The following is a 26,439-nucleotide window of genomic DNA, read 5'->3' as shown; positions in this document are numbered from 1 at the left end:
CTATGAGAAATTAACAATTAAGGCATAATATACTAGCAACTAACCAGAGGAAACAATGTTTGGGTGGGAATTATAAAAAATATTCTTGGCTGTCCTTGGCTGGGCGCGAGGGCTCCCATGCCTGTAATCCCAGCACTTTGCGAGGCTGAGGCAGGCGGATCATGAGGTCAGGAGTTTGAGACTAGCCTGGCCAACATGGTGAAACCCTGTCTCTACTAAAAAAAAAAAAAATACAAAAAATTAGCCGGGCGTAGTAGCGGGCGCCTGTAATCCCAGCTACTCGGGAGGCTGAGGCAGGAGAATCACTTGAACCCGGGAGGCGGAGGTTGCAGTGGGCCAAGATCCTGCCACTGCACTCCAGCCCAGGTGACAGAGTGAGACTCTGTCTCAAAAAAAAAAAAAAAAAAAAAAATTATCATGTCCCTCTGAATATCAAGATTCACAATCCAAAAGGACAATAGCAGACAAAATCACCTTACTTTCAGTCAGAAAGCATAGACATCTCATATCCTTGAGGAGCCCAATCTCTTAGCTATACAAATATACCAAACCTTGAATGGACAGAAATACTGAATGCAAGAATCCCCAATCTGTTTCATTCAGGCAAGACAGGTTTGTCCACTGCCGCTTGATAAACAATTTTTCATTCACTAATTACTTTGTACCGGGCATGGGCTGGCACAGGAGATGAATAAAATGAGTAAGACACATTTCCTGCTGCAGAGAAAGTCAGTCCATTCAGGGAGCCTGAACCTGACACACAAACCAGTAATTGCTAACTAGTAAGACATGTTATTATAGAGGTATGAACAAAGAATTCAATGTGCTGAAGGAAAAGAAAGTAGTGGCTAATAAATCCTACAGAGCAGTATATAGGGACCTGGGTAGAACAAAAAGAAAGATAAAAATAAAGAGATGACACAGAAAATAGGTTATAAGTTCACCAAAAGGAATGGTGAAGTTTGGCTGACTGCAGGTACATAGGTATAGCTGAAGGTTTGAATCAGAAATGCACTGTGGACTAAGAGGAAAAGATGAAAAATGGTAAAGAAGTACCATAGAATGTACTGATAAATGGAATTGGCTAGCATGTGAAGGCAATCACCTACCATGATTTCATAATTTCTGGCACTGACAGATGCTAATGAGCTATATAAAATAAAGAATAGAGGAGGAAGAGCAACTTCTAGGAGTAGGAAGGAAAAGGAGACTCAATTTACACATGCTGAGTCTGAAAGGAGTAGACAAACTTTTAGCATACCCCACATGTTGTAGGCCATTGAGCTGGACAAGTATGTATCTAATACACATGCCTATAGTGAGGCCTAGTACGGCCTACTGTTAGTAGGGAAATCTGGCTCCAGTTGATCATCTAAAGCCATGTAGCTATGCTACAGAGCAAACACACAATGATCAAACTGTTTTGTAAGAACACAGAGCACCTGCTCAGAGCTGAATTACTGTTATATAAACAATCCCAAAATATGACATAGTATGCATGTGTTTGCTAGTTGAGAAAACGGAACCAGGCTTTGAAATCTCACCCTTCAACCTCTGATTGAGAGGTAGTGAAGAAGTAATTATTACTGGGAAGAGAAGAGAAGCAACTCTGAATAGTGGACCCTCTGCATCCCAGAATTCCAATAGTTTTCAAGCTACTTATATTATTTTCTGTCAAACCATATTTTGCAGACATCTTTGCATTGTGTTAATGTCTTCCCACAATGTCTGGAACTGGGCTAAAGACAGTAAGAAATAGATGGAAATTAAAATTATGAGGGTTGATGATGTCACACAGATAAACAGCTAAAGGACAGAAACTTGGAGATAACACTTAAGGGACACATAAATAACTCAACTGAGAAAATCTGGTTAGAGGTAGGAGGCTAGGAGAAAATGAAGTCTTTAGAACGCATCCTTGGTTTTTAACTTCCTTGTTCTTTGTGCCTCTTGAGGAAAAAAAAGAGTTATATTAACTATAAAAATATAAATTGAAATTTATATATACCTCAAGTTTCTCTAGGAAAATAAGACTTAAGCAAAAGCTATGACCAAAACAAGTAACAAAAACCAAAGACACACATATAACAAAACTGGACCTAAAAAAACATTTTCAGAAACAAATCTAATCTGAATAGTTATGCCCTTCCCCAAATCATGGTTTCTGAACCATTTCTACTTAAAAATTAATTCAAAATTAATATTCCCTAAATAAATCTGGGTTTTAGCAATTCCTTCTCTCAAGGCAAACCAAGAATTGTTATTTAGTATCTGGAATGTATAGCCCATTTTAATCAACAGATATAGACAGGGATATGACAAAATTTAGACTAAAATACTGCTTATATTTACTCCTTAATAAAGTAAACCATACCTTTATGTTGGCTAGAATCTGCATTGAAGTTCATTTCTCCTTCTAGATGATTCTGTCCATTATCATCTGAATGCCTCGCATGAGGATCATTATGAAGAACATTAGGCTGGATGTCACCCTGTTCTCCCAACAAAATACTAAATAGCTGGGAACATAAAAGAAATCCTATTGCTGATCCACAGAGGAAGGTTAAAAAATTCAGCCAGGATTTAGAGGCCATTTCCCGAAAGTGTATTTCTGTAAGAACAAAAATTAGCAGGATGTTATAAAATCAAAACTAGATATATAACAGGAGTAAAAATTCTGGTAACATTTAGCTATAATGGAAAGTTAATTTCTAACAGTATTTAGCTATTTATTATCTATGAGTTTACCCCTCTATTTGCTGCTTAAACAGCACACTATGGAAAATTCATAAAAACAGATTAATTAGTAGGACAGTCATAGTTGGGGTGGGGTATGGATAAGTATGTCAGAATTGCACACAGAATTTCCTATTCTTCCCATCAGGATCCTTTCTGGATCTAAGACTACTTGTCATGTTGTTTTTCTTTCTTTGCTGTTAACTCTGAGTACTGAAGTCTACTCCTTTTCTTTGGTAGCAACCACCACCCATTCTCCAACCCAAAAGTTAGCAAAACCCTTTCTGTAAAGAACTAGAAATGAAGTATTTTTGGCTTTTTGGGTCTCATGTGGTCTCTGTTGCATCTTCTTTTTAAACAATCCTTTACAAATGTAAAAAACAGTTTTAGTTTGTGGAAGACTAGGGTCAGCACAGTTTGGGGACCCATGGACCAAGCTGGCCTGCCACCTGTTTTTGTAAATAGAGTTTTATTTGAACACACCCATGCCCGTTCATTTATATATTGACTATGGCTACTTTTGCCCTAAAACAGCAGAGTGAATAGCTACAATAGAGGCAATACGTCTCAAAAAACCTTACCTAGCCCTTTATAGAAAAAGTTTGCTGGCTAGGCACAGTGGCTCATGCCTGTAATCCCAGCACTTTGGGAGGCCAAGGTGGGTGGATCACTTGAAGTCAGGAGTTTGAGACCAGCCAAGACAACATGGTAAAAAATTTAGCTGGGCATGATGGCATGCACCTGTAGTCCCAGCTACTTGGGAAGCTGAGGTGAAGAATCACTTGAACTCAGAAGGTGGAGGTTGCAGTGTACCAAGACTGCAGCACTGCACTCCAGCCTGGGCGAAAGAGTGAAACTCTTGTCTCAGAAAAAAAGAAAAAGTTTGCTGACCTCTGCTCTATACTGCAAGATCTTGGATGGAATCTATAATATTAACGAGATTAAGTAGGGTACCTGGGACACAGATGCGTGTTAAACTGCCCCAAAACCAAACATAAAGGCCCTTTTTAAGGGTTTGTTAACAATTACTACATGGTGAAGTTATAAATTTCTATTAAATTCCTTATAAGATTGGTCTTAACTCTAGTTTCCTATTCCTCAAGATAATTAAAATAGTAAGTTTACTAAGCATTTATTTATACCAGAAGCTGTCCATATATTATTTCATTTTAAATAAAATTTAATTTCAATTTCCTTTTTCATTCTCACTAAACCCATCTGCAGATGAGGAAAGAGAAATTTTAAAAAGGTAATTTTAAACAGGTAACTCATATAGGTTGACACAATCAGGAGGAGCCACAGTTTGAATGTAGGTCTGCGTGCTTAAAAAGCTCATGCCCAGCCAGGCATGGTGGCTTATGCCTGTAATCCTAGCAATTTGGGAGGCCAAGGCAGGTGGATCACCTGAGGTCAGGAGTTCAAGACCAGCCTCGCCAACATGGTGAAACCCCATCTCTACTAAAAATACAAAAGTTAGCCAGGCATAGTGATGCCTGCTTGTAATCCCAGCTACCTGGGAGACTGAGGCAGGAGAATCACTGGAACCTCAGAGGCAGGACTGTAGGACCGAGATCATGCCACTGTATTCCAGCCTGGGTGACAGAGACTCTGTCTCAAAAACAAAACACACAAAACAAAATCCCATGCCCTTTCCATTACATTTCTCAAACTCTTCACTTAATCACCACTAACAGCAGAGGGCAATGGGTAGTCAAAGTAGAGGTCTGGGAAATATAACCCTAAAAATCAAAATTTCTTTAAAATATTTTTTGAAAGCAAAAGGTACAAACTAACAATCACCACTACAACAATAAACACAAAACAACTTCATATATGTCTGGAATGGCTGACTAGGTTCTTTTAGAACAACCAAGTACAATCAGAAATACTGAACAAAATGTAAAAAAATATACGTTTGAAGACATTGGTAAGATATCAAGGCAGTGAGAATTAGTAGGGCCAAAATCTGCAAGAAGAAAGGAGAGAGGCAGCCCAGACATTTGGCACAGCTGTATCCTCAAGACCATGACTGATTCTGAAAGAGAAAACAATAAGGGCAATAAAGCTAAGCAAAAATTAATGTCCAAAGTCTGCTTAGGAGAAGAGGTCCTGAGAAACACCTATGTTCTTATCAAGGACTCTGAAAGGCTACAATCTGGGAATAAGAACAAAACAAAAATAGACCAATCTTTACAAGGGCTCAAGTCTACGTTGGAGTCATCTCAGACACTGACTGGATGATCCACCCTAGCCTAACTGCAAAAATATTCTCCTGGAGAAATATAAAATCATGAAGAACCTGAAATTATTACTACATTTTTTTTTTTTTTTTGGTATACAACATGGACAAAATTTTGATACACAATGTCCAAAACAACCAGGCATCAAGATGAAAATTATGGCTAAACACAAAAAAGTAGACAATAGAAACAGAGCCAAAAGACAAGATTTTCATATCATTAGCTTTGAAATAACTATTCTTAATAAAGTCAAGAAATTAAATGGCAAAATTAAGAAATTAGGCATAGAATAGTCACAGCTGAAGAAAAAAATTAATAACCTAAAAAGCTAGGTCAGAAAAAAATATGCAGAATGAAGTATGGAGAAACAAATGGATTGAAAAAGAATTGAGCAAAAAAAAAAAAAAAAAAGAATAAAGTGAAAGGGTCTAATGTTAAATGTTAACTGGAACGTTTGAGGGAGGAGACGTATAACTCAGGAGAAGTGGTATTTAAAGAAATAATGACTGAATATTTTCCAAACTGACAGAGTACCAACCCTCACATTAAAAAAAAAAAAAAAAATCTACAAAACCCAATAAAGATTACAAAGAAAAAGAAAACATTACCTAAGTACATCAGTCAAACAACTGAAAACCAAGGACAGAGAAAAAAAACTTAAAAGGTGTAATAAGATTGACAGCTGACATTTTAGCAGAAACAACAGAATCAAGACTGCAGTGAACTATTTTTAAAGTGCTAAAAGAACAGAACTACCAACCTAGCATTCTGTATCCAGCAAAAATGTCCTTCAAAAATGAGCCTTAAAAACACGTTCAGAAAAACAAAACCTAAGTCAATTTATCACTAAAAGGTCTACTCGAATTCTTCAGGCAGAAGGAAAAGAATTTCACATAAAAATTCAGAGATGTAGGAAGGGGGAGAGAGTCATAAAAAGGGTATGTATGTATGTAAGTAAATCCAAATAAATACTGGCTATATAAAACCTTTTTTGAAAGTCTCACAAGATATTAGTATTATTACCATTAAAACAAATTACAAAACTGGCATCAAAAAGTGTAAGGAAGATCCACAGAGTTTAAGAGCTCTAAAGTCATTTCACTGTCCAGGAGCTGTTAAAAAAAATACTAATTAACAATAACTTTTAAAAGACCAAGGATGTATGATATAATCTCTAAACAAACAAACAGCAAAAGAATATAATTCAAATAGAAAAAATGAAATGGGAAAATATCCCAAATCAAGGCAATATAAAAAAAATATACAGATGAGACAAATAGAAAATAGATAGTAAGGTGGTTGATTTAAAACCAAACATATCAATGATTATATTAAAAGCAAACAGACTAGAAGTTCCAATTAAAAGATAAAGATTGCCAGTCAGACTCGAGAAAAATAAACCCATCTACACGCAGCTTACAAGAGACATATATTAAATATATTTATAAAGTTGAAAGCAAAATAATAGATATACCATACAAACAGTAATAAAAGGAAAGCCTATTGATATCACACAAAAAAACTAGTAGTTACATGGCTTGTTCTCTGTGACATTCATTAAGCTCTACATTTATGATTTTACATACTTTTCCGTATTAACATTTATTTCAGTAAAAAGTATATACAAAAACCCCTCCATGTGTCTTTTTTATCCCATTAAGTACATACTTAATATATTCATATTTGATACAAAAATATTCCAAAATCTACAAGTAAAATTGACATGCCATGAAAACACACCATGCTTATGCTGCATTACGTATCATATTTCAGGCTCTCTCCTGAATTGTAATTGCAGTTTGGGAAGAACAACCCTAAGAGGAAGAGGAGAGGTGAAGGAACAGCACAGTATAAGCAAAGTTGCTCATTATCCTGAGATGTAAATTAACCATCTGAAACTATCAGATACTTGTTTACACCTTTTGCTCTATCTTAACTGTACCTTCAAGTTCAGAAAGGTAGACCTTCATGGATGATGAGTACATAGCCCCACTCAACAATCCCTCCTCCACCCCCAATCAAATTTCCCACAGGAAAAGCAGAAACAAGTTTACCATGTCTTTCTGCTGTTTTCTCTGATGAGGGGGTCTCAAATTCTCCCTCCCTACTGCCCCCTTTCCCTCATTCAGATTGGCCATTAGTGAAATCTTTATGGGCAAAAGATACAATAAAACATACCCCTCCTGTCTCAAGTGATTGTTTTGAAATTCTAAATATCTCGACTGTCTGAGGCCCAGTTCATTTACACCTTGCTCTAACCAGAAATCTTGGTTTGAAATTTCATTCAAACAGCCAGAGAACTGATTATTCAAATATCTGTTTGATATTATACAAGTCCTTCCTTTAGCAGTATACATGATCAAGACAATCTACAAGAGGTATGTGATGTGAAAGTACCATGAATTGAAAACATGAAGCTAAGAGAAGTAAATGAAAAGTGTTATCACTCTTAATTTATTACGAAGAAAGACTAGCAGAATACGATTGAAGCAGTGAACCGGGAGGAAGATTCTAAGGTAACATTAGCAGATTCTGAGGTGTCACTCTCTACATCCTCTGATTCTCTCACTAATGCTTTGCCTTACAGCACACTGATCTTGAGTTTCCATTGTTTTTTGTCCTGGCTGTGATTTTGCCTTAATGCCATAGATAGCCACTTCACCATCTCAGAAAGGAACAAAGACAATGATATTTTCACTGCTGCAGAGTCTACCGCTCCTGGCACTGGAGAAGAAAGCAGTAGTCACAATGCCATTCAGTACCACTTAGGCAGAAAGCACTGTGACTGAGAAGAGGAAGGACTGCAAGACCAGAGAAAATCCCTATTTCTATCATCATAGTGGATATCCGAAGTTAAAGAAGAGCTAATCCAGCTCCATCAACTATGAATATTAACATGCTACTCAATCATTTTCCAAGGACATGTTGAGCTTCAGAATAAGCCTACTTCTCTAGCACAAAAAAAGTTACTGTTTGTGGAAAGCTAGTGAAGTACTTATGGACACAGTTTTTCTTAGTTGAAGAGGCACTTTTTAAGCAAGGCATCTGTCCTGGAGTGAGTGGAAGGAAAATTGACTTCTTGGTGTTACATAATTTGTTTTTAACTTTAAAATGTTTTGTGATGATGTCTGATGCCTGTCATACTCTCTTACTCTTCTCCCCCAGGGTATCAGCACACTCAGAATGTGTTGGCTCCTCTTGTGTTGTGTTTACCACATTCCCTTCCAATTTAAAGGACTCCTGCCTTATGCCTAAAAAACTGTAAACTACCATTTTTTTTTTCCTTCTCCTGGGATAAAATAGCCATCTCATGGGGGTAGAATGCTCCCCAAAGCTGACTCGGATTTTTGGCAAAAATCATGTCCACAAGAGTGCTGAGGTAGACTAGCCTGGAAAAAGACATAGCTGAACCACACCGCACATTATGAGGGCTTAAATACATATTTCTTTGAATTGGGTGGGGGAAGTTCTTTATGCCAAGTGCTTCCAAACGTGATGTGTAATCAGAGTCACTTGAAGATACTTTAAAAGTACAGATTTCCAGGCTTGACAACTGAGGTTTCAGATACAAAAGAACTGCTGGGACAACTAAAATTTATATTTTTAATTTTATTTTTAAAAGGACAGCTTTGTGTTATTCATTGTTAAAAAAGCATTTAGAAGGAAAAAATCACAAGTCCTACTACCCAGAAACAACAACCATTAATATTTTCTGATTATCATTACAAGTTTATCTCTAGGAATAACAAAAATAGGAGAGGTAATTACAGTTAACATTTGAGCCCTGTACTAAGAGCATCTGTAAACTATAAAGTATGGACTAGTATTCCCATTTACAGATGAATTCAGACACACAGAGATTAGCAAACTTCCCAGAGTCACACTAGCAATCTGAATGAAGAATTCAGACTCCCAACCACTTTGCTATTACGTCTTAGTCCATTTTCTGGTATTTATAACAGAACAACTGAAATTGAGTAATTTATAAAGAGAAAGAACTTATTTCTTACAGTTACGGAGGCTAGGAAGTCCAGGACCAAAGGGGGCACATCTGGCAAGACTTCTCTGAAGAGTCTCGAGGTGGCACAGAGCATCACATGGCATGGTGGTACTCATGTTAACATGTTAGCTGAGGTTTGTTTCTCTTCCCTTTCTTTATAAAGCCAACAGTTCCCTTCCCATGATAACCCATTAAGTTATTAACCCATTAATGGATTAAAGCATTCATGAGGGCAGAGGTCTGTCTCATAAACCAATCACTTCCTTAAAGGCCCTACCTATTAATATTGCCAAACCGGGAATTAAATTTCAACATGAGTTTTACAGAGGACAAATCTTCAAACCATAGCACCACAGTTTTACAGAATGGGAATTATTATTAGTCATCTCGTTTTTAAAGATTTAACATATTAGATTTATTTGAATTTATAGGAAACAAAGGAAAGGAAATCAATCTAAAAAATCTGAATGTCACCTAGACATTTGTAATATGACCCCCATCCTCTAAAGGATCCCTCTAAAAATTAAGTTTACAAAGAAACAGAAAGGAGCGGGAGGGCTCTTATTAGTTAAATAAACTCAATTTCAGGCAATATCTATTGATTTCTTGCTGTGAAATGTGGAAATCAGCATGAATACACACATGTACAAATATATATACACATACACATACACACACCCCCTCTGCCACAACCAATTTTTGTTAACTTTTTATTTGGTAAAAATGTACATAGTTTATATGAATTATGAACTGTAATTCCATGACTGCTTAATCCTGGATCTACATTAAACTAGATTCCATGCTCACCAAGAGTCCTTTTTATCACAACTCCTCTAAATTTGAGTTTTTCATTAATATGTTTTCGTCAGCTGGGTTTCAGTAAGCAGTTTTTTTAATGGTGCTAATCGGTGCTATATCTGAAATTCTTGCAGGTTTCAGAATCTCTGCTATTATACAAACTTTCTTCTCCCTAAGAACTTTGTAAATATGACTCCATGGTCTTCTTACCTGGGTGCCAGAGAATTCTGAGGATAGAGCCTTTATCCTCTTCTCTTATGCTTGGTTTTCAGCTACTCCACCAGTTGAAGAATATTCTTTCATCAACATTTTAATGCCCTTTACCATGAGCGCATGTCTTCCCCCTTTCAGGCTTTCAGGAAGTCAATGTAATTCACAATAAAGTCCCTGAAATTCTAGTTGTTTCTTTTTTTTTTTTAATTTTAACACTTTATACCGCATTTTGCAAAGGTGACAATCAGGTACTTCTAATTTTGCTCTGGATTATGATATTCATTTACTGCATTTACATATTCAAAATATATTCCCTCTTCTAACCATATTAAAATAATTTTTGATACATCTTTATATTTTCCCAAAAGATTTTCCTTATGAAAGTGATATAAATCTTACAGTCACACACCTTACATTTACAAATATAGTACATGTGAGGTACCATGTTAGAAATTTTTATGTTTTTTCTGATCCTCACAGCAACCTGAAAACTCGACAGCAGTATCCCCTTCATATTACAGATGAAGAAACTGAGTATGAGAAAGGTTAATTAAACTGACCCAAACCAGCCAACCAACAGGATAAACTGGAATTTTCACCCCCATTTCATTTAAAGTTCACTAGTTTTTCCGCTACACCACTCTCTCACCTATAGCTGTCTATTAACTTTCTATATCCTTTCCCTTTCTCTCTAAAATTATCTTTAAAAGGAATACTTAAAAGGTTATATCATCAGTAGGTCCAACAAGAAACCACTTTTGCTCTATTTATAAATCTTGAGGTGAAAATAAGATATTGAAAAGTCCACGGGCTCTAAGAATGGCCTGGGAGGGTTTTAATGTTTGCTGAGAGATTGGACCTGGTTTCAGACTAAATGTTCATGCCTCTGCTCTTTAATTTTGCCATTAAAAAATTCAAATGTTTCTCTATATAAATTCTTAAACACAAAAGGCAAACACACTGCTACAGACTTAATCCATACAGTGTTTTCAATATACTTTTCCATAAACAAAAATAAATTTATTAAGTAGAATTTTACTTGCAATAAACCCCTCTATAGTTTTCTTCTAATTTCAGGGAATATTTGTATTAATTGTATTTCTTCCAATTCCTGGTTATAAGCAGAGGTAAGCTGCCAAGCTGAGATCTAAGTTTTAAAGCTCAAAAATTATTTACAAATATAGAGCACTATGCTATATACTGGGAAAAGCAAAAAGCAAGTACCTTTCCCTGCTTTCCTGGAGTTTAGTCTTGCTAATGATACAAGGAAGTAAAAACAGCAAAGAAACAGTTCGGAAATAATAGAGCAGCACAGCGAAAGCAGTGCTAAGAGGAAAACTTATAGCACTAACTGTTTACATTAAAAGAGAGAGAAACAAATTGATTATTTAAGCTTCTACCTCAAGACTCCACAAAAAGAGCAAAATAAACCCAAAGCAAGAAGGAATTAAATAATCAAGAGCAGAAATTAATAAAATTTAAAATAGACATTATTTTAAGTGAACACACACAGGAACAGAAAACTTTGTTAGTTTTCACTTATAAGTGGTAACTAAACACAGAGTACATATGGACACAAAGAAGGGAATAACAGACACCAGAAACTACCTGAGACTGAAGGGAGGGAAGAGGGTGAGGACTGAAAAACTATCTATGGGGACTATGCTTAAATACATCAAACCCCCATGACACACAATTTATCTCCGTAACAAACCTGTATATGTACCCCTGAACCTAAAATAAAAGTTAAAAAAAAAAAAAAGTAATTAAACAAAGAGCTGGTTCTACTACTACCTTTCTCAGAAATACAGAAACAAAAATACTTAAAAGTATGAATTAGCATGTTAAGTACTAATACTTAATGAAGTATTAGTATTCAACAAATTATTAGTAAACAGAATTCAGCATTATATAAGAATTATTATGAACAAGTAGAGTTTATTCTGAGTATGTAAGAATGGTTCAATATTTTAAAATCAACACGATTCATCCTATTAACCAACTAAAAAGGAAAATCACACCAATGAAAAGATGCAGAAAAAATACTTGACAAAATCCAATACTCACGACAAATAATTCTCAGAAAAACAAACAAGGAATTTCCTTAACTTGATAAAGAACATCTATCAAAAACTAACAGCTAATGCTACACTTAATGGTAAAAGACTGAATTGTTTTCACGTTAAGATCATGAACAAGGAAAGGATGTCCACTCTCATCACTCTTATTCAATATAGTACTGGAAATTCTAGCCAGTATAATAAAGGAAAAAAAAAGAACGAAAAGGCATATAGATTGTAACGGAAAAAATGAAATCATCCCTATTTGCAGATTTGTAGATAACATGACTGACTGTGAAGGAAATCTCAAGGATTTTGTGAAAAGAAAAATGCTAGAAAGAGTAAATTTAGCAAGGTCACAGGATATAAAATACACTTGCCAAAATAAATTGTATTTCTATATACTAATAATGAACACAAGGACACTAATGTAATACGATGCCATTTACAATTGCTCAAAAAAAACCATAAATTACATGTAAAGCTAAAAAAACACGTATACGACTTGTATGATAAAAGCTAAATAATGCTGATGAAGAAAATCAAATAAGATCTGAATAAATGAGGATTCATACTGCGTTCATGGAACTAAAAATTCAACTTAGTAAGGAGGTCAGTTCTCCCCAAATTGACATGCATGCTTAATGCAATTTCTACTGAAGTTCTAGCAGGATTTTTTTGTAGAGACAGACAAGATTATTCTAAAATGTGTAAGTTAAGGCAAAAGAACTAGAATAGCTACAATTTTGAAAAATGAGAAAAAGGGGAGGAATAAGTCAACTGAGTTCAAGATACCATATGGCTATAGAAATCAAGACCTTATAGTTCTAGTGGATAGACACATGGATCAATGAAGCAGACCAGAAAACCCAGAAATAGACCCATATACATATGCTCAACTGATTTTTGACAAAGGTGCACAAGCAAGTGATGGAGCAAAGACAGCCTTTTCAACAAACGATGGTGGACAGTCCTAGGCAAAAAATAAACCTAGACCAAAGTCTCACACCTGAGACAAAAATTAACTCAAAATGATCATAAACTTAAATGTTAAAACATGCAAGTATGAAACTTTTAAGAAAAACAAAACCTTTGGTATTTAGAGCTAGGAAAAGAGCTCTTAGACTTAGAACCAAAAGCACAATTTATACATGGGAAAAAGTGATATTAAACTTTACCAAAATTAAATATCTTGTTCTGTGAAAGACCCTACTAACAGAAGGGACAAACTACAGACTGGAAGAAAATATTTGCAAAGTACATGTCTTAGATCATTTTCAGCTGCTGTAATAAAATACCACAAACATGGTAATTTATGGAGAACAGAAGTTTATTTGGCTCACAGTTTTGGAGGCTGGGAAGTCCAAGAGCATGGCACTGGCACTTGGTGAGGGTCATCCCATGGTGGAAGGCATCACATGGCAAGGAAGTGTTCACAAGACGGAGAGAAAAACAGGGCCAAACATCCTTCCTATCAAGAGCCTACTCCTGTGATAATGGTATTAATCCATTCATGAGGGCAGAGCCTTAATGACCTAATCACCTATTAAAGGTCCTACCTCTTAATACTGTTACAAAGACAATTAAATTTCAACATGAGTTTTGGAGGGACTATTCAAACCATAGCAACACATATCTGAAAAAGAATTCACTTCTGAAGTATATAAAGAACTCTTGCCCAGGCACACAGTGGCCCACGCCTGTAATCGCAGCACTTTGGGAGCCTGACTAGGGTGGATCACGAGGTCAGGAGTCCAAGACCAGCCTGACCAACGTGGTAAAATCCCGTGTCTACTTAAAAATACAAAAAAAAATTAGCCGGGTGTGGTGGTGCTCGCCTGTAATTCCAGCTACTTAGGCGGCTAAAGCAGGAGAATCACTTGAACCTGGAAGGCAGGGGTTGCAGCGAGCGGAGATCGCACCACTGCACTCCAGCCTGGGCAAGAGAGTGAGACTCTGTCTCAAAAAAACAAAAAACAAAACTCTCAAAAGCAAAAAACCAGGAACAAACAAGAAAAAACAATGCAATAAAAAATGGGCAAAAGACATTTCACCAAAGATTTGTAGATGACAAGTAAGAGCATGCAAATATTCAACATCATTCAGTATTAGGAAAATGCAAACTAAAACTACAAGATTCTTCTATATACCTATAAAGATGGCTAAAATTTAAAAAACAGTGACACCACCAAATGTTGGTCGGGATGTAGAGAAACCGAATTACTGTACATTGCTAGTTGGACTATAAAACAGTGTCAAGCTACTATGGATCAAAGGTAACTATGCAGAGAAAAATATGTTCTAAACCATTAAACAAACCCAATTTGTTAACTTAGACACTATTCATCTTGAAAAAATGGGGAATATACCAAACAAATCTGAATGATATTCCCCCAGTCTGGTAAAGTTTCCCACCCCCACACACCCCCAATCTCCTGGAGTCTTTTTTAAAAAATCACAGAAAAGATCAAGACAAATCTCTGCTTGCACTTGTCCCAGGTCCCAGGTCTCCTATTTACCTCTCTTAGGCAGTGAAATGTCTAGACAGAGACTATCAACCAGCAGCAGCATAGAACTCCATCTAAAATTTAAAGGGAATGATCCAAATGATGTATAAAACAATTGTCTGTATGTGGAAAGAAGTAAAAAAGATTTCCATCCACACATTTCTTAAGATTAGCTAGAACTGATTCTATTTAAAAAATAAATAGAAATGTATCTACCCTACATAAAAATCTTGCAGTGGAAAAAAAAAGAAAAGGAACACAGGATACAAAATAGAGGTGAAAGACACAGTTCTGAATATTTATTCCATATAAAATAAGGAAGTCATAAACTATACAGAACTGTTTTGTACACATTTAGGAATTCAAGAGATTAAAGAAATTATAGAGAAGTTGACAGATATGAAAGACAGGCAATGGAGAGTCAACAGAGAGATAACTTATATTGCAAAAAGGAATAGAATAGGAAAAAAGTGAAAGACATAATTAAAAAATGCACTGAAAGGAAGGCCATATATCTGAATATTTAAAGGCCTCTTATATGAACCAGAAAAATGCAATATATACACAGAACAGTATTTAAAAACATCCTGACCTTTATTCTTAAACTCTAAGTATCCAGGAAAAAAAGTAAGCAAGGCAAAGGAAAAGTATTAGGCAGAACTACAAAGGAAAAACAGGCAGCTTTCTCCTCTATCATTACATGGCAAAAGGAATGCTGTAAAAACTGAAGTTTCTGAAGGGAAAAACATATGCTCACAGTCTCAGATAATTAGCAAGTTGTCATTCAAGAATCAAAATAATAGGAAGACATTTTCAAATATGTACGGACTCAGGACCCATATACCTTTGATATACTACCTAAAGATATAACTCAGCAAGGAATCTAAATTGAAGAAAGAAAACGAAATGAAACACCAGCCCGGGCAACATGGCGAAACCCTGCTCCTACCAAAAATACAAAAAATTAGTCAGGTGTGGCAGTGCCCGCCTGTGGTCCCAGCTACTTGGTAGGCTAAGGTGGGAGGACTGCTGGAGTCTGGGAGGTGGAGGTTGCTGTGAGATCAAGCCACTGCACTCCAACCTGGGTGACAAAGTGACACCTGGTCTCAAAAACAAAAACAGAAACAAAAAAAAACAAAACAAACAAAAAACAAAACCCATAAAACTCACAAATGGAGAAATCATACAATGAAAGGCTTGGCAAAAGACATGCAATCTCTTCCGATATAAAACTAAATCTGTGTGTGGCCAGGCACTGTGGTTCACACCTATGATCCTAGCACTTTGGGAGGCTGAAGTGGTGGAATCACTTGAGGTCAGGAGTTCCAAACTAGACTGGCCAACATGGACAAAACCCATTTCTGCTAAAAATATTTCTAAAAATTAGCTGGGCATGATGGCAGGCGCCTGTGATCCCAGCTACTGGGGAGGCTGAGGCAGGAGAATTGCTTGAACCTGGGAGGCAGAGGTTGCAGTAAGCCAAGATCGCACCACTGTACTCCAGCCTGGGTAACAGAGCAAGACTCCATCTCCAAAAAAAGAAAAACCTGTGTGTGATAATTATGCAACAGAGCAGAAATGTTATTATCCCAGAAAGAAAAACTTCATAATATAAAATGATACTAATTTATGTTATAGTTAGGCAAAAATGGCATTATGTTGCCAACTGAAATGAAGTGGGGGATAGGAGAGAATGTGCTTGTGAGAAGTATGTGTTCTAATTTCATCATGTAAGTAACTCAGTTGTCATTTTTTTAAAAAAAATGCTTAACTACAAAAATCTTCACACATGCATAAAACAAAACAAAAAAAAACTCACATACCTGTCATACAGATTCAATTATAATAAAAATTTTGGCATATTTACTTTATTCTTTCTTCAAATGATTATAGTATTTTAATGCAAATCTTAAACATAAAGTCATCTCATTTCTACATACTTCTGTAAACCTCTCTGAAAATATCAACATTTTCTTAACAGCTACAATGCCATTACTAAATGCCTAACAAATTAACAATAATTATTTGGAATCATCTAACCCAGAGTCTGTACTCAAATTTCCCCAACTGTCTTCTGTAATCAAACTGTCTCAATTAGCACACACAACTTTTCGCAGTTGGTTTGTTCAAATCAGAATCCAAATAGTATTCATGTTCACAGATAAAATGAAAAAATAACACTTTGTATAATAGCTATTAAACATAAAAACCTCAATGAAACACACATTTCTATTTAAAAGAAAGCTAATTATCAAACCTGGCTCAAGATACACAACCTAACAGACAACCACAGAAAAAATAAAATATGTTGTCAAAGAGCCAGACTTCAAAAAGGTCCAGACTTTCGTGAAGTCTCTCAATCTTTCAAAAAAACAATTTTTGGACTACATAAATCATTCCAGAAAATTAAGGAGCAGAAATTAACCAATTCTTCTTTAATATAAAAGTTTGATGACATTATCTAACAGAACCCAAAGAACAGCATAGAAAACTTCAGTCTGATTTCACTCCAAACTATTACATTATTAAAGAGAATGCTGTGCAATTAGTAGTAGTTACCATAAGTTGGGTCTTTTGGCAGTAAGCTCTAGGATGATGCACTTGTGTCAAAGTGATTTATTAGAAAGTATTCTGTGGAAAAACTTGTAGGGAAATACGACAGGAAAGGGAAGGAAGCTAAGCAAGGGTAAGACACCAAGGAAGGTCCCATAGAGGGTAATTTTAGCTCAGTCCCTCAGGGTAGCTCTGGTGTTAATGTAGGTCACACCTCAGAGTTTACTCATATCATTTGTCATTGGTTAAGGGCTGTCCTCAGGAAGCAAAATTTCCAGACACTTCCACAGCAGGTACATTGGCAAAACAGGCTCTGGCATGGTGAGACCAGCCTTGCAACAAGCCTTAGGAGCTAGGTGTTGAGACTCAACACACACTAGGAGTCTGAGAGCAGGAAGGAAACATAGGCCTATGGAGAGAGCACTGGCATCATCTGCTACAGTAATTTTAGGATACGGAAAGTTAAAAACCACTTTGTTTGGATTTGCATTATGGAACTCCTAAGAGGCTGAGCAACATATCACTCCAGTTGGATCATCCTACAGTTAAAAACCACTGGTAATTAGTCCCAACAACTTGTACAGATATTTCAATTAGTTTTTTATTAGCTAGTCTAAATTATCAACACTAGTTAAGGATCACCAGACATTTTAAGGAATGGCTCTGATAAGAAAGAAAAAGACAAACACAGTCACATTTAAATCAACTTGGTAGACAAAGATTATGCAATGAGATGAAAACTTAAACAAATACCACCATTAATATCTTGAGAGAAAAGATGCCACGCCATTACATTCATGAAGAACACGATATCAGTTTTTAAATATCAGAAGACAAAAGACTCCTAAAAATTAAAATATAAGAAAATTGAAAACCTCAAATAGAACAGCTGTAACTCAGATAAAGAAATCTACCTGAAAGTAAGCAACGTTAAAAGACAAGAAAGACAAGGTGATGGAAAATAAAAAAAATTGTGAAAACGAAAGATCACTTTAGAGGTCCAGATAAAAGAGAAGAGAAAATTATTAACTCACTATTTCAAAGACAATTACATTTTCACACTGAAAGGATCTAATGATACCCAGCACAGTAAATAAAAACAGACCCATAAAGACATATCATGAAATCTCAGAACGGGTGGGTCAAAGAAGCCATCCTGCAAACTTTGACAGAGGAACAAAAGGTCACATACAAGAGACCAGAAAATAAGTGGTTCTGGACTTTTGCACAACATTGAAAGCTAAAAAGCAGTAGAGAAACTCCTTTGAAATTCTGAGGAAAAATAATTTTCAACCTATAATTTTATACCCAAACTATCCAATAAGTGTGAGGGAAGAATAAAGATACTTTTGGGCCGGGCGCGGTGGCTCATGCCTGTAATCCTAGCACTTTGGGAGGCCAAGGCAGGCGGATCACAAGGTCAAGAGATCAAGACCATCCTGGCCAACATGGTGAAACCCTATCTCTACTAAAAATACAAAAATTAGCTGGGTGTGGTGGCGCATGCCTGTAGTCCCAGCTACTGGGGAGGGTGAGGCAGAAGAATCGTTTGAACCCAGGAGGTGGAGGCTGCAGTGAGCCGAGATGTCACCACTGCACTCCAGCCTGATGACAGAGCGAGACTCTGTCTCAAAAAAAAAAAAAAAAAAAAAGAGAATAAAGATACTTTAAAGACATGACAGATTTTGTTTAGGTCAATGCTCAGCATATACTATATTTTAAAGCACCAGTAGGACACTGATGTAGAAATGTTGAGCAAGCTGCTGGAGATACAGGTCTGGAGACAGGGAGAAGTTTCAGAATTGGTCACCTGTATATTTAAATTACCAATTAAAAAGAACAGTCAAATCTAAAATATAATACAGCAAAAAAAACATGTAACACTGAGTAATTATTCATTGCAAAGGATATTCTTCGAAGTGCTTTAATTTACCATAACTTTCCACAACCCTATGCTGGCTAACAGAGTTGTGTAAATTCCTATTAATTTTAATTGCTTGCTATATGGCCTGCTTCTATAAAAAAACTCAAAAGACAAGATTCTCTTTAGCACACTCCCGTCTTCTTACTCAGCCACTCAACTCTTAATCTAAGAAAATCTTAATAAAAAATAAAAAGCATTCATGAGCAGTGAGTGCCTGTACATAATAAGCTTCCAAGTATGTGCTAAATGAAAAAGATTTAATACCCCAATCAGAATCAATACAAGGTAAAATTATGTAAATTAAGATATACCCACTAAGTAGATTATACAACTGCTAAATTTTTGAAGATTACATTTTATGAAAACGTAAGTGAACACAAATATTTTATATACAATAATTTTATATACAATTTTATACAAAATTTTATAGACAATATTATTCCAATTATGTACTTAAAAAAGTGATACTAAAAAAAGACTAGAAGAAAATTAACCAAAATATTTAAAATGCTTCTAATATTTCAATTGGATAAGCGCCAACTAAGATTATTTTTCTAAATTGAGTTTAATGAATATGTATTTCCTGAGCAGCACTCAAAAATTAATCTTAGGATCCCTTTAAACTCTTAGTGAGGACCTCCAAATAGTTTTTATTTATGTAGGTTTTATCTATTGACTCAGATTTTTATTAGAAATTGAAACTGAAAAACTTTTAAGGCTTTATTTTTTTCAGAGTAGTTTTAGATTCACAACAAAACTGAGAGGAAGGAGAACAGAGATTTCCCAATACTCTCTGCCCCAACATATGCCTAGCTTCCTGTATCAACATTCCTCACCAGAGGGTACATTTGTTACAACTGATAAAGCTACACTGACCCATCACCCAAAGTCTACAGTTTAGATTAGGGTTCACTTTTGGTGGTGGTGTACATTCTATGGGTTTGGACAAATGTACAGTGACACAGATCTGTCATTACAGTATCATAGAATATTTTCATTCCCCTAAAAGCTTATGTGTAAACTATTCAAAATAGTAAAGTTAAACCCTCTACCTGTTAACACAAATAATGTATTTTATGAAAAATAACTATTTCCTTTTAAAATGAGAAAAGTGGCACTGCTTTAAATGTCTACAAATCTTAGTAACTGGCTTAATAGAAAACAGCTGGATCTTGAATTCCATATCTCCTTCTGCATTTAATTTGTTGCAATGTCATATACCATGTAGCTTCTTAAAAACGTGACTGTACACTTGTGACAGAATGAGAGAGATATGCAAATAACATCTTGGTATCAGTCTAGTTTTGATTTTATGGACCTCCTGAAAAGGTCTGAGAGATCTCAGTTTCCCCAGACCATACTTTGAGAATTGATGCATTATTTTGACCAAAATTTTCTTCCTCCAAAAATATTGCATGGTGGCTGGTAGCCTGCTGGATTATGAAATAAAGAGGATGGAGGCTTGAGAGTTATCTGATTTCTGGGTGACTAGAACTCAAACGGGAACAGGCTATATTCAATCTTCATTTTCTGTACAATGAAAGACAATGTTTAAAGCAGGGAAGCAAAGCTTTCAGTGCTCTTTCCACTTGGTTAAGGTTCAATTCTCTTTAAGTATAACCAGATTTGGAAATCCCAGTCTGAGTGTTACCTACTAAGGAGTATCCACAAAAGGAAACCTGTATGGCATTCTTTTCCTTCCTCCCTCACTTCATTTGGATATCATCAAGTAGTATAACACTAACTTTGAGTATCATAGAAAACATTGAGGATGCACAAAATATTTGTGTACTCATAGAAGAGTAACACAGAGTCATTCTTACAGTTTGATCTTTGAACCTAAAATTGGTGGGAACATTCTTTAAAAACAGAAACACGGGGCCGGGCACGGTGGCTCACGCCTGTAATCCCAGCTCTTTGGGAGGCTGAGGCTGGTGGCGGATCACGAGGGTCAGGAGATGGAGACCATCCTGGCTAACACAGTGAAACCCAATCTCTGCTTAAAAAAAAAAAAAAAAAATACAAAAAATTAGCTGGGTGTGGTGGCGGGCGCCTGTAGTCCCAGCTACTAGGGAGGCTGAGGCAGGAGAATGGCATGAACCCAGGAGGTGGAGCTTGCAGAGAGCCAAGATCACACCACTGCACTCCAGCCCTGGCAACAGGGCAAGACTCCGTCTCAAAAAAAGAAAAAAAAATAGAAACACGGTTTGAGATTTACATCAATTTGATTTTAAACCCAATTATAAGGTTTTATGTAATCTTTGGAAGGTGCTACCAAATGAGTACCTTTCCAAGTGTTAAATACTGTACTAGGAGCCAAAGACACAGTCACTAGCACATCTACTGTTTCAGTGTAAACTCTCAGAAGGCAAAACAAAGCAAAATAGACTATTTTACCTCTCAGGGTTGCTATGATTCTTTTTATGAGGCACTAGTGCAATACACAATAACTAGCTTGTAATAAGGGGGCAAAGCAGCTCACCTTATTCATTCCCCACCCCCAAATCTAGTATCTCTCCGTTGTTCTATTTTAACCACTCTGATGACACTTTTCTCCTTCCATTATTTGGTCATTTTTCACTGGGCCAATAACTTTTACTACTCTCTGCCAACAACCCCATAGACTTCACCTAACAGTCTTGTTTTAAAAAGATAGTACTTTCCAATTCCATAAAATTAAATCCAACTGCTTAACTTGGCACACAGGGTCTAGCTCTAGTTCACCTTTCTGCCATTTTATTTCTGACATTCCCTATCCCTAAGCCTATACTGAGCCTTTCTCCAAGCCTTCCATATATAGATGACTTTTATATAGATGACTTTGACCATTTTAATCTTTATGACTGGAGTGCCTGGACTGATTTTGTCTACTCCATAGACCTGTAACTAACTTTTAAAGGTTATCTTAGTTTCAGCATTCTCCACTGCTCCCATTCCCTAACTCCATGGTCAAACTATAATACTATCCCATCAACTTTTTCATGATTCCTTCATTTACACCTTTACGTATACTCATCAGTAAAGCTCCCCCAAAATGGCAGCTACGGGTTCATGTATTTTTCTCTCACCAGTACCTAACATACTGCTCAGCTTGCAAAAGCCATCTAGTTTTTTGGAGCAGGGAGGGGAGAGCTACAGTTGAAATGATTTTTCTAAATTGGTATCTATGCTGCCTGATTTAGCAAAGAAAACTGTTTCTGGGCCAGGCATAGTGGCTCATGCCTGAAATTCCAGAATTTTAGGAGGCTCTCTTGAGCTCAGGACAAGACTGCAATGAACTATGATTGTACCACTGCACTCCAGCCTGGGCAACAGAGTAAGACTCTGCTTCTTTAAATAAATACACAAAAACAAAAGAACTGCTTCTGTTGTATTTCAAATCATGCCTACACCTCTAAAGTTTTCAATAGTTTTCTCAAAGCTTTTAAAGAAGTTTCTATCTTATTAAAACAAAAAGGAATAAAAATGAAATAATTATCAGTGAATAAAGCATGTGCCCACATAATCATTAAGACTTTAACCACTGCCAGGTGCAGGTGGCATGTGCCTGTAGTCTCAGCTACTTAGGAGGTTGAGGCAGGAGGATCCCTTGTGAATGACCACTACACCGCAGCCTGGGTGATGTAGCAAGACCATGTCTCTTTAAAAAAATGGTGGGGGGTAAGGGAATTCTCTCTCTCAGCTTTGGAGCACCCCCCACCCCCGCTACCCCAGCTTCCCGGGTCTGTATGGGGGAGCTTCTTCCTTCTACCTTCTTTCTGGCCTATTAAACTCTCCACTCCTTAAAACCACTCCATGTGTGTCCATGTCATTTTATCTAAAACAGTATGAGTACCAAGAACCCTGGTGTTCCTTCACTCATCAGAGCTGTTATCATTTTGGTGCATTGGCCCCTAAAAGAAATTCATTCATCAGATTGGTGAGTACGCAGCGGATTTCAACTTTAAATCTGTCCTATAATCTCAATGCTTTCTTCCATCTACCCTGTCGCCAAACTTTCTCTTTTTATCCGCAGTCTCTTACCCTCTGTGTGTGTGTCTACTGTGCAGGAATGCTTACAGTTTAGGGAAGAAATGTCTGTTAGAAAAGATGGAGAATCACAGCAGGCAGTAGTAACTCAGTAACTCTCTTCTCTCTCTGGTTTCTCTGGTAGAAATCAAGCTCTAGGACTCTTCCGAGAACGGAAGTTTCTGCTTTTAAGTTAGGAGTAAAATGTCTTCCACAGCCAGATTTTAGTCCTGATATTGTCCTATTAGTGGGAAAATGGCCATTCCAATTCCTACGTTTTTTTTAAGGCATCTATTCTGTCCCAGTTAACATAGTACTTAATTAGTAAGGGAAGTTTAAGTTCCGAAGTTAACCAGAACTGTTTTCTTTTAAGTGTAAATGCTTTAGCACAGGCCGTAATAGCAATCAATCTATAGCACACTGCCCCCATTAAAGGAGCCTTGCCCAAAGGCTACAGTCTCTCCAGATCGTTTTTTTTTTTGGGGGGGGGGGGGGTTCCAGGCAAATCACACTGGTTCGAGGAAGTCAAAGGGAAATCACACAAGGCGGATAAGCTAAGGCTGCTTGGGTACGCGTGGTTAGCCCCATCACTTAGTTCATCCGGATCCACGGCCTGGAGGACCACGCCTACAACCATAGGGGAGCACATTTAAGAAAGTGCCGGATTCCAGAAACCGGGGAGGTAAGATACTCAGAGGATACTCCCTGTCTTCTCCTCCACTCTGGGTCATACAGAAAGGAAGGAAACTAAGAAAACGTTTTTATTCTCGCTTCTTTTTCTAACTGGGTAATAAATTATCTTCAGCTTGCACCCCTCTGGAGTGCACTCTGAAACACTGGAACTTCCTTAACCTCAGAACTTTAAAGAAAGCAACTCATTTTCTTTTGCACAACAGCATGGCATTTCTACTAAACCTCTGCAAGTGTTTTAAGATCAACTCAGATCTTTTAGCAACCATATTGGGCAAGCCCAGGGAAAACAGTTTCCCAAAATTAAAAAAAAGTAACTTTCAGGGAAATCATCTAAGGGTCCCCCTTATTTGGGGCACCTTCAAGTTCCCTGCTCATTGCAGGACTTTACACAAGTAAAAGGAGATTTAGACTGACTTTCTAACAACCCTAATAGGTATACAGAAGCTTTCCAAAATTTAACTCAGCTATTTAACCTCACACGGGAGGATGTTATTGTCTGGACATGGGGGAGAGGACCAAGACGACTAAGATGGCGCATTTCCAGGTTCTTTATCACCAACTTACGCGCAGGAAAATGTAGCCTGCGCCTCGGAAAAATGCAGACCAACTGCGCAGGCACAACGTGACGTCCGAAGGAGGAAACCGAAACCTACCTGGCCGCGCCTAGGGAATGCCCCTGACACGCCGGTGTCCCGCCTACTGCCCTCCCACTCCCAGGCCCTAGACATAAAAAGCCGCTCCCAGCAGACCTCCGGCGCGAACTTCCTCGGCCCCTCCTCATATGCGGACCTAGGAACCTCACCTGAGAACGCCGGAGCGACTTCCTCAGCCTCCACCGCCAGAGCGACTTTCTCAGCCTCCACTGCGAGAGACCAGTGAACCTTGCCCTTTCCTCCCTCACATTGGCTAGCTGATAAAGCTTTTTTTTACCTTACCTACTTGCCTCATCTCTGGCGCCTGCTCCGGTGGTCGTCGCATAAAACAAATCAGTTATGTTGCTGCTAAGTCAAGCCCTCACTGCAGCTAAAACAGGCAGCTCTGCAAGCAGAAGAGAATTTTGGAGATAAGCAATGTATCTCCCATAGTACGCCAAAAGGGAAAAGAAAAAATAGGGAAGGCAAAGAAATAGAGGAAACACCATTCTCAATAGGAAGAGAGGCAATACTTCTTGAAAACCCTAACTGGAATTCCTTTCTAGTTTTTCCTTTTTTCATGGTTTAACGTGGCTTCTGTCTCTTTCATAATGTTCTTCCAACCTGAAAAAGGTTAATTTTCCAAACCTTAAAACGCTTGGCTTAAAGTTAAGCTAGGGGGAAGGGAACCCAGAAGCCTGATATGCCAGCAAAAGCGTAAAAATGTCTTACCAACTGGGCTTTTGGCTTTTCTCTCCCTGTGCAAACTGGCAAAAGGGATAATAAGGATCATTGTTTATATTCTCTGTAAATTTATAATTAATGAAGAAGGATTTGTGAGGTTGGTCTTATGCTATAAACAATGTGGTGTGCTTTGCATGTCTTTCTGTATGGTTCTGTCAAAGAAAGGGTACCTTAGGTTAGGATGCAGGCCCAGGACTCCATAAGCCTGCTGTTCAAGCCAGCCCGTAGCAAGCTTGGTTACAGCCTCCATCTCATTTCATGTCCTTGGGAACATGATCTGCAACCGCATGGCAACACTTTGTTTTAGTCTTCACCATTTCACAATGGTGGCTGTCTTCCTGTGCTAAGTCAGTTCCTGGGTGAGGGCCACAAAATCAGATAATCCAGTTAGTCAATCAGGATGGTACCAGCTGATCCATCAAGGGCAGGGTTTACAAAATATCTTAAGCCTGATCTTGAGAGCAGTTTAGGGAAGGTCAAAATCTTGTAGCTTCCAGCTGCATGGCTCCTGGGCCATGGTTTCTAATATTGTGGTTAGTTTCCGGTCTGGTCCCCAGGCAAGAGGGAAGTATATCATGGGAAGCGGCTATTATCAGCTATTATCATCTTTGTTTTTGACTGTAGAATGTAAACTCGGCTCCTCCCAAAGTTTGTTTGGCCTACCCTGAGGGATGGGCAAGGACAGCTTGGGGGCTGGAAACAAAACGGAGTTGTTTGGGTTGGATCTCTTTCACTGTCTCAATCACAATTTTGAAAATACTTTGTACACACTCAGTTGAGTCAAAACCTGATTAAGGCTTGCTGGTTTCACCGTAAGTTTACTTTCAAAAGTTCCAAAGCCGAAAATCTTAAATGCTTGGCATCGCTAAAGTCAAGTAACAGGGGATTTAAAAGGATTTCCTTAAAGAGTGCTCAGCTTAATTAAAAGTGGATATTCAAGTTATAGGTATATTTAAAAGGCTTTTATGTTTTTCTCTTCTTGGATCCTGCTTTTCTGGAAAAAGGCTCTCCTCTTCTCAGTCGACTGAATTATTTTTCTCCATTTTTTGTCTTACCACTCTTAATGCATGCATGAGAGGTCCTAAGATAACTTTTGGTAGCATGGAACTCCTTGGGAAAAACGAGATGCCACAGACCCCGTTTTGGGAAAAAAAAAAAAAAACCGTTTCTTTCCTCATGAAATCCCAGGAATTAAAAGGAGACGGATCCCTCTCAAAATCAAAGGCTCTATTCTGTTTTGCATTGTGTTATCTATTGTGTTTTAAGTATGGGGGGTTATCAAATTACTTCACATTATGAAAAGCTTTGGTGTGTAATAACTAGGTAGAAAA

The 26,439-nt window shown here is 37.3% G+C and overlaps 1 protein-coding gene across 6 annotated transcripts in view; it reads right to left on the bottom strand.

Moving 5' to 3' along the window:
- C1GALT1 (core 1 synthase, glycoprotein-N-acetylgalactosamine 3-beta-galactosyltransferase 1) overlaps positions 1–26,439 on the bottom strand; it is a 119,122-nt gene that overhangs the window by 46,182 nt on the left and 46,501 nt on the right. For all 6 annotated transcript variants that reach the window (XR_004183216.1, XR_004183215.1, XM_003896281.5 and 3 more), the window contains one exon: positions 2,375–2,611. Coding sequence is in view for 4 of the 6 variants with exons in the window: in XM_003896281.5 (XP_003896330.1) it covers positions 2,375–2,611 (237 nt within the window). In the remaining 2 variants the exon portion in view is untranslated. Of the gene's footprint in view, positions 1–2,374; positions 2,612–26,439 lie in introns of those variants that run through there.

The sequence above is a fragment of the Papio anubis genome, chromosome 4 (assembly GCF_008728515.1).
Source record: "Papio anubis isolate 15944 chromosome 4, Panubis1.0, whole genome shotgun sequence".
Lineage (NCBI taxonomy): Eukaryota > Metazoa > Chordata > Mammalia > Primates > Cercopithecidae > Papio > Papio anubis.
The sequence above is the reverse complement of the archived record's forward strand: the minus strand, read 5'-3'. Positions and strand labels throughout refer to the sequence as shown.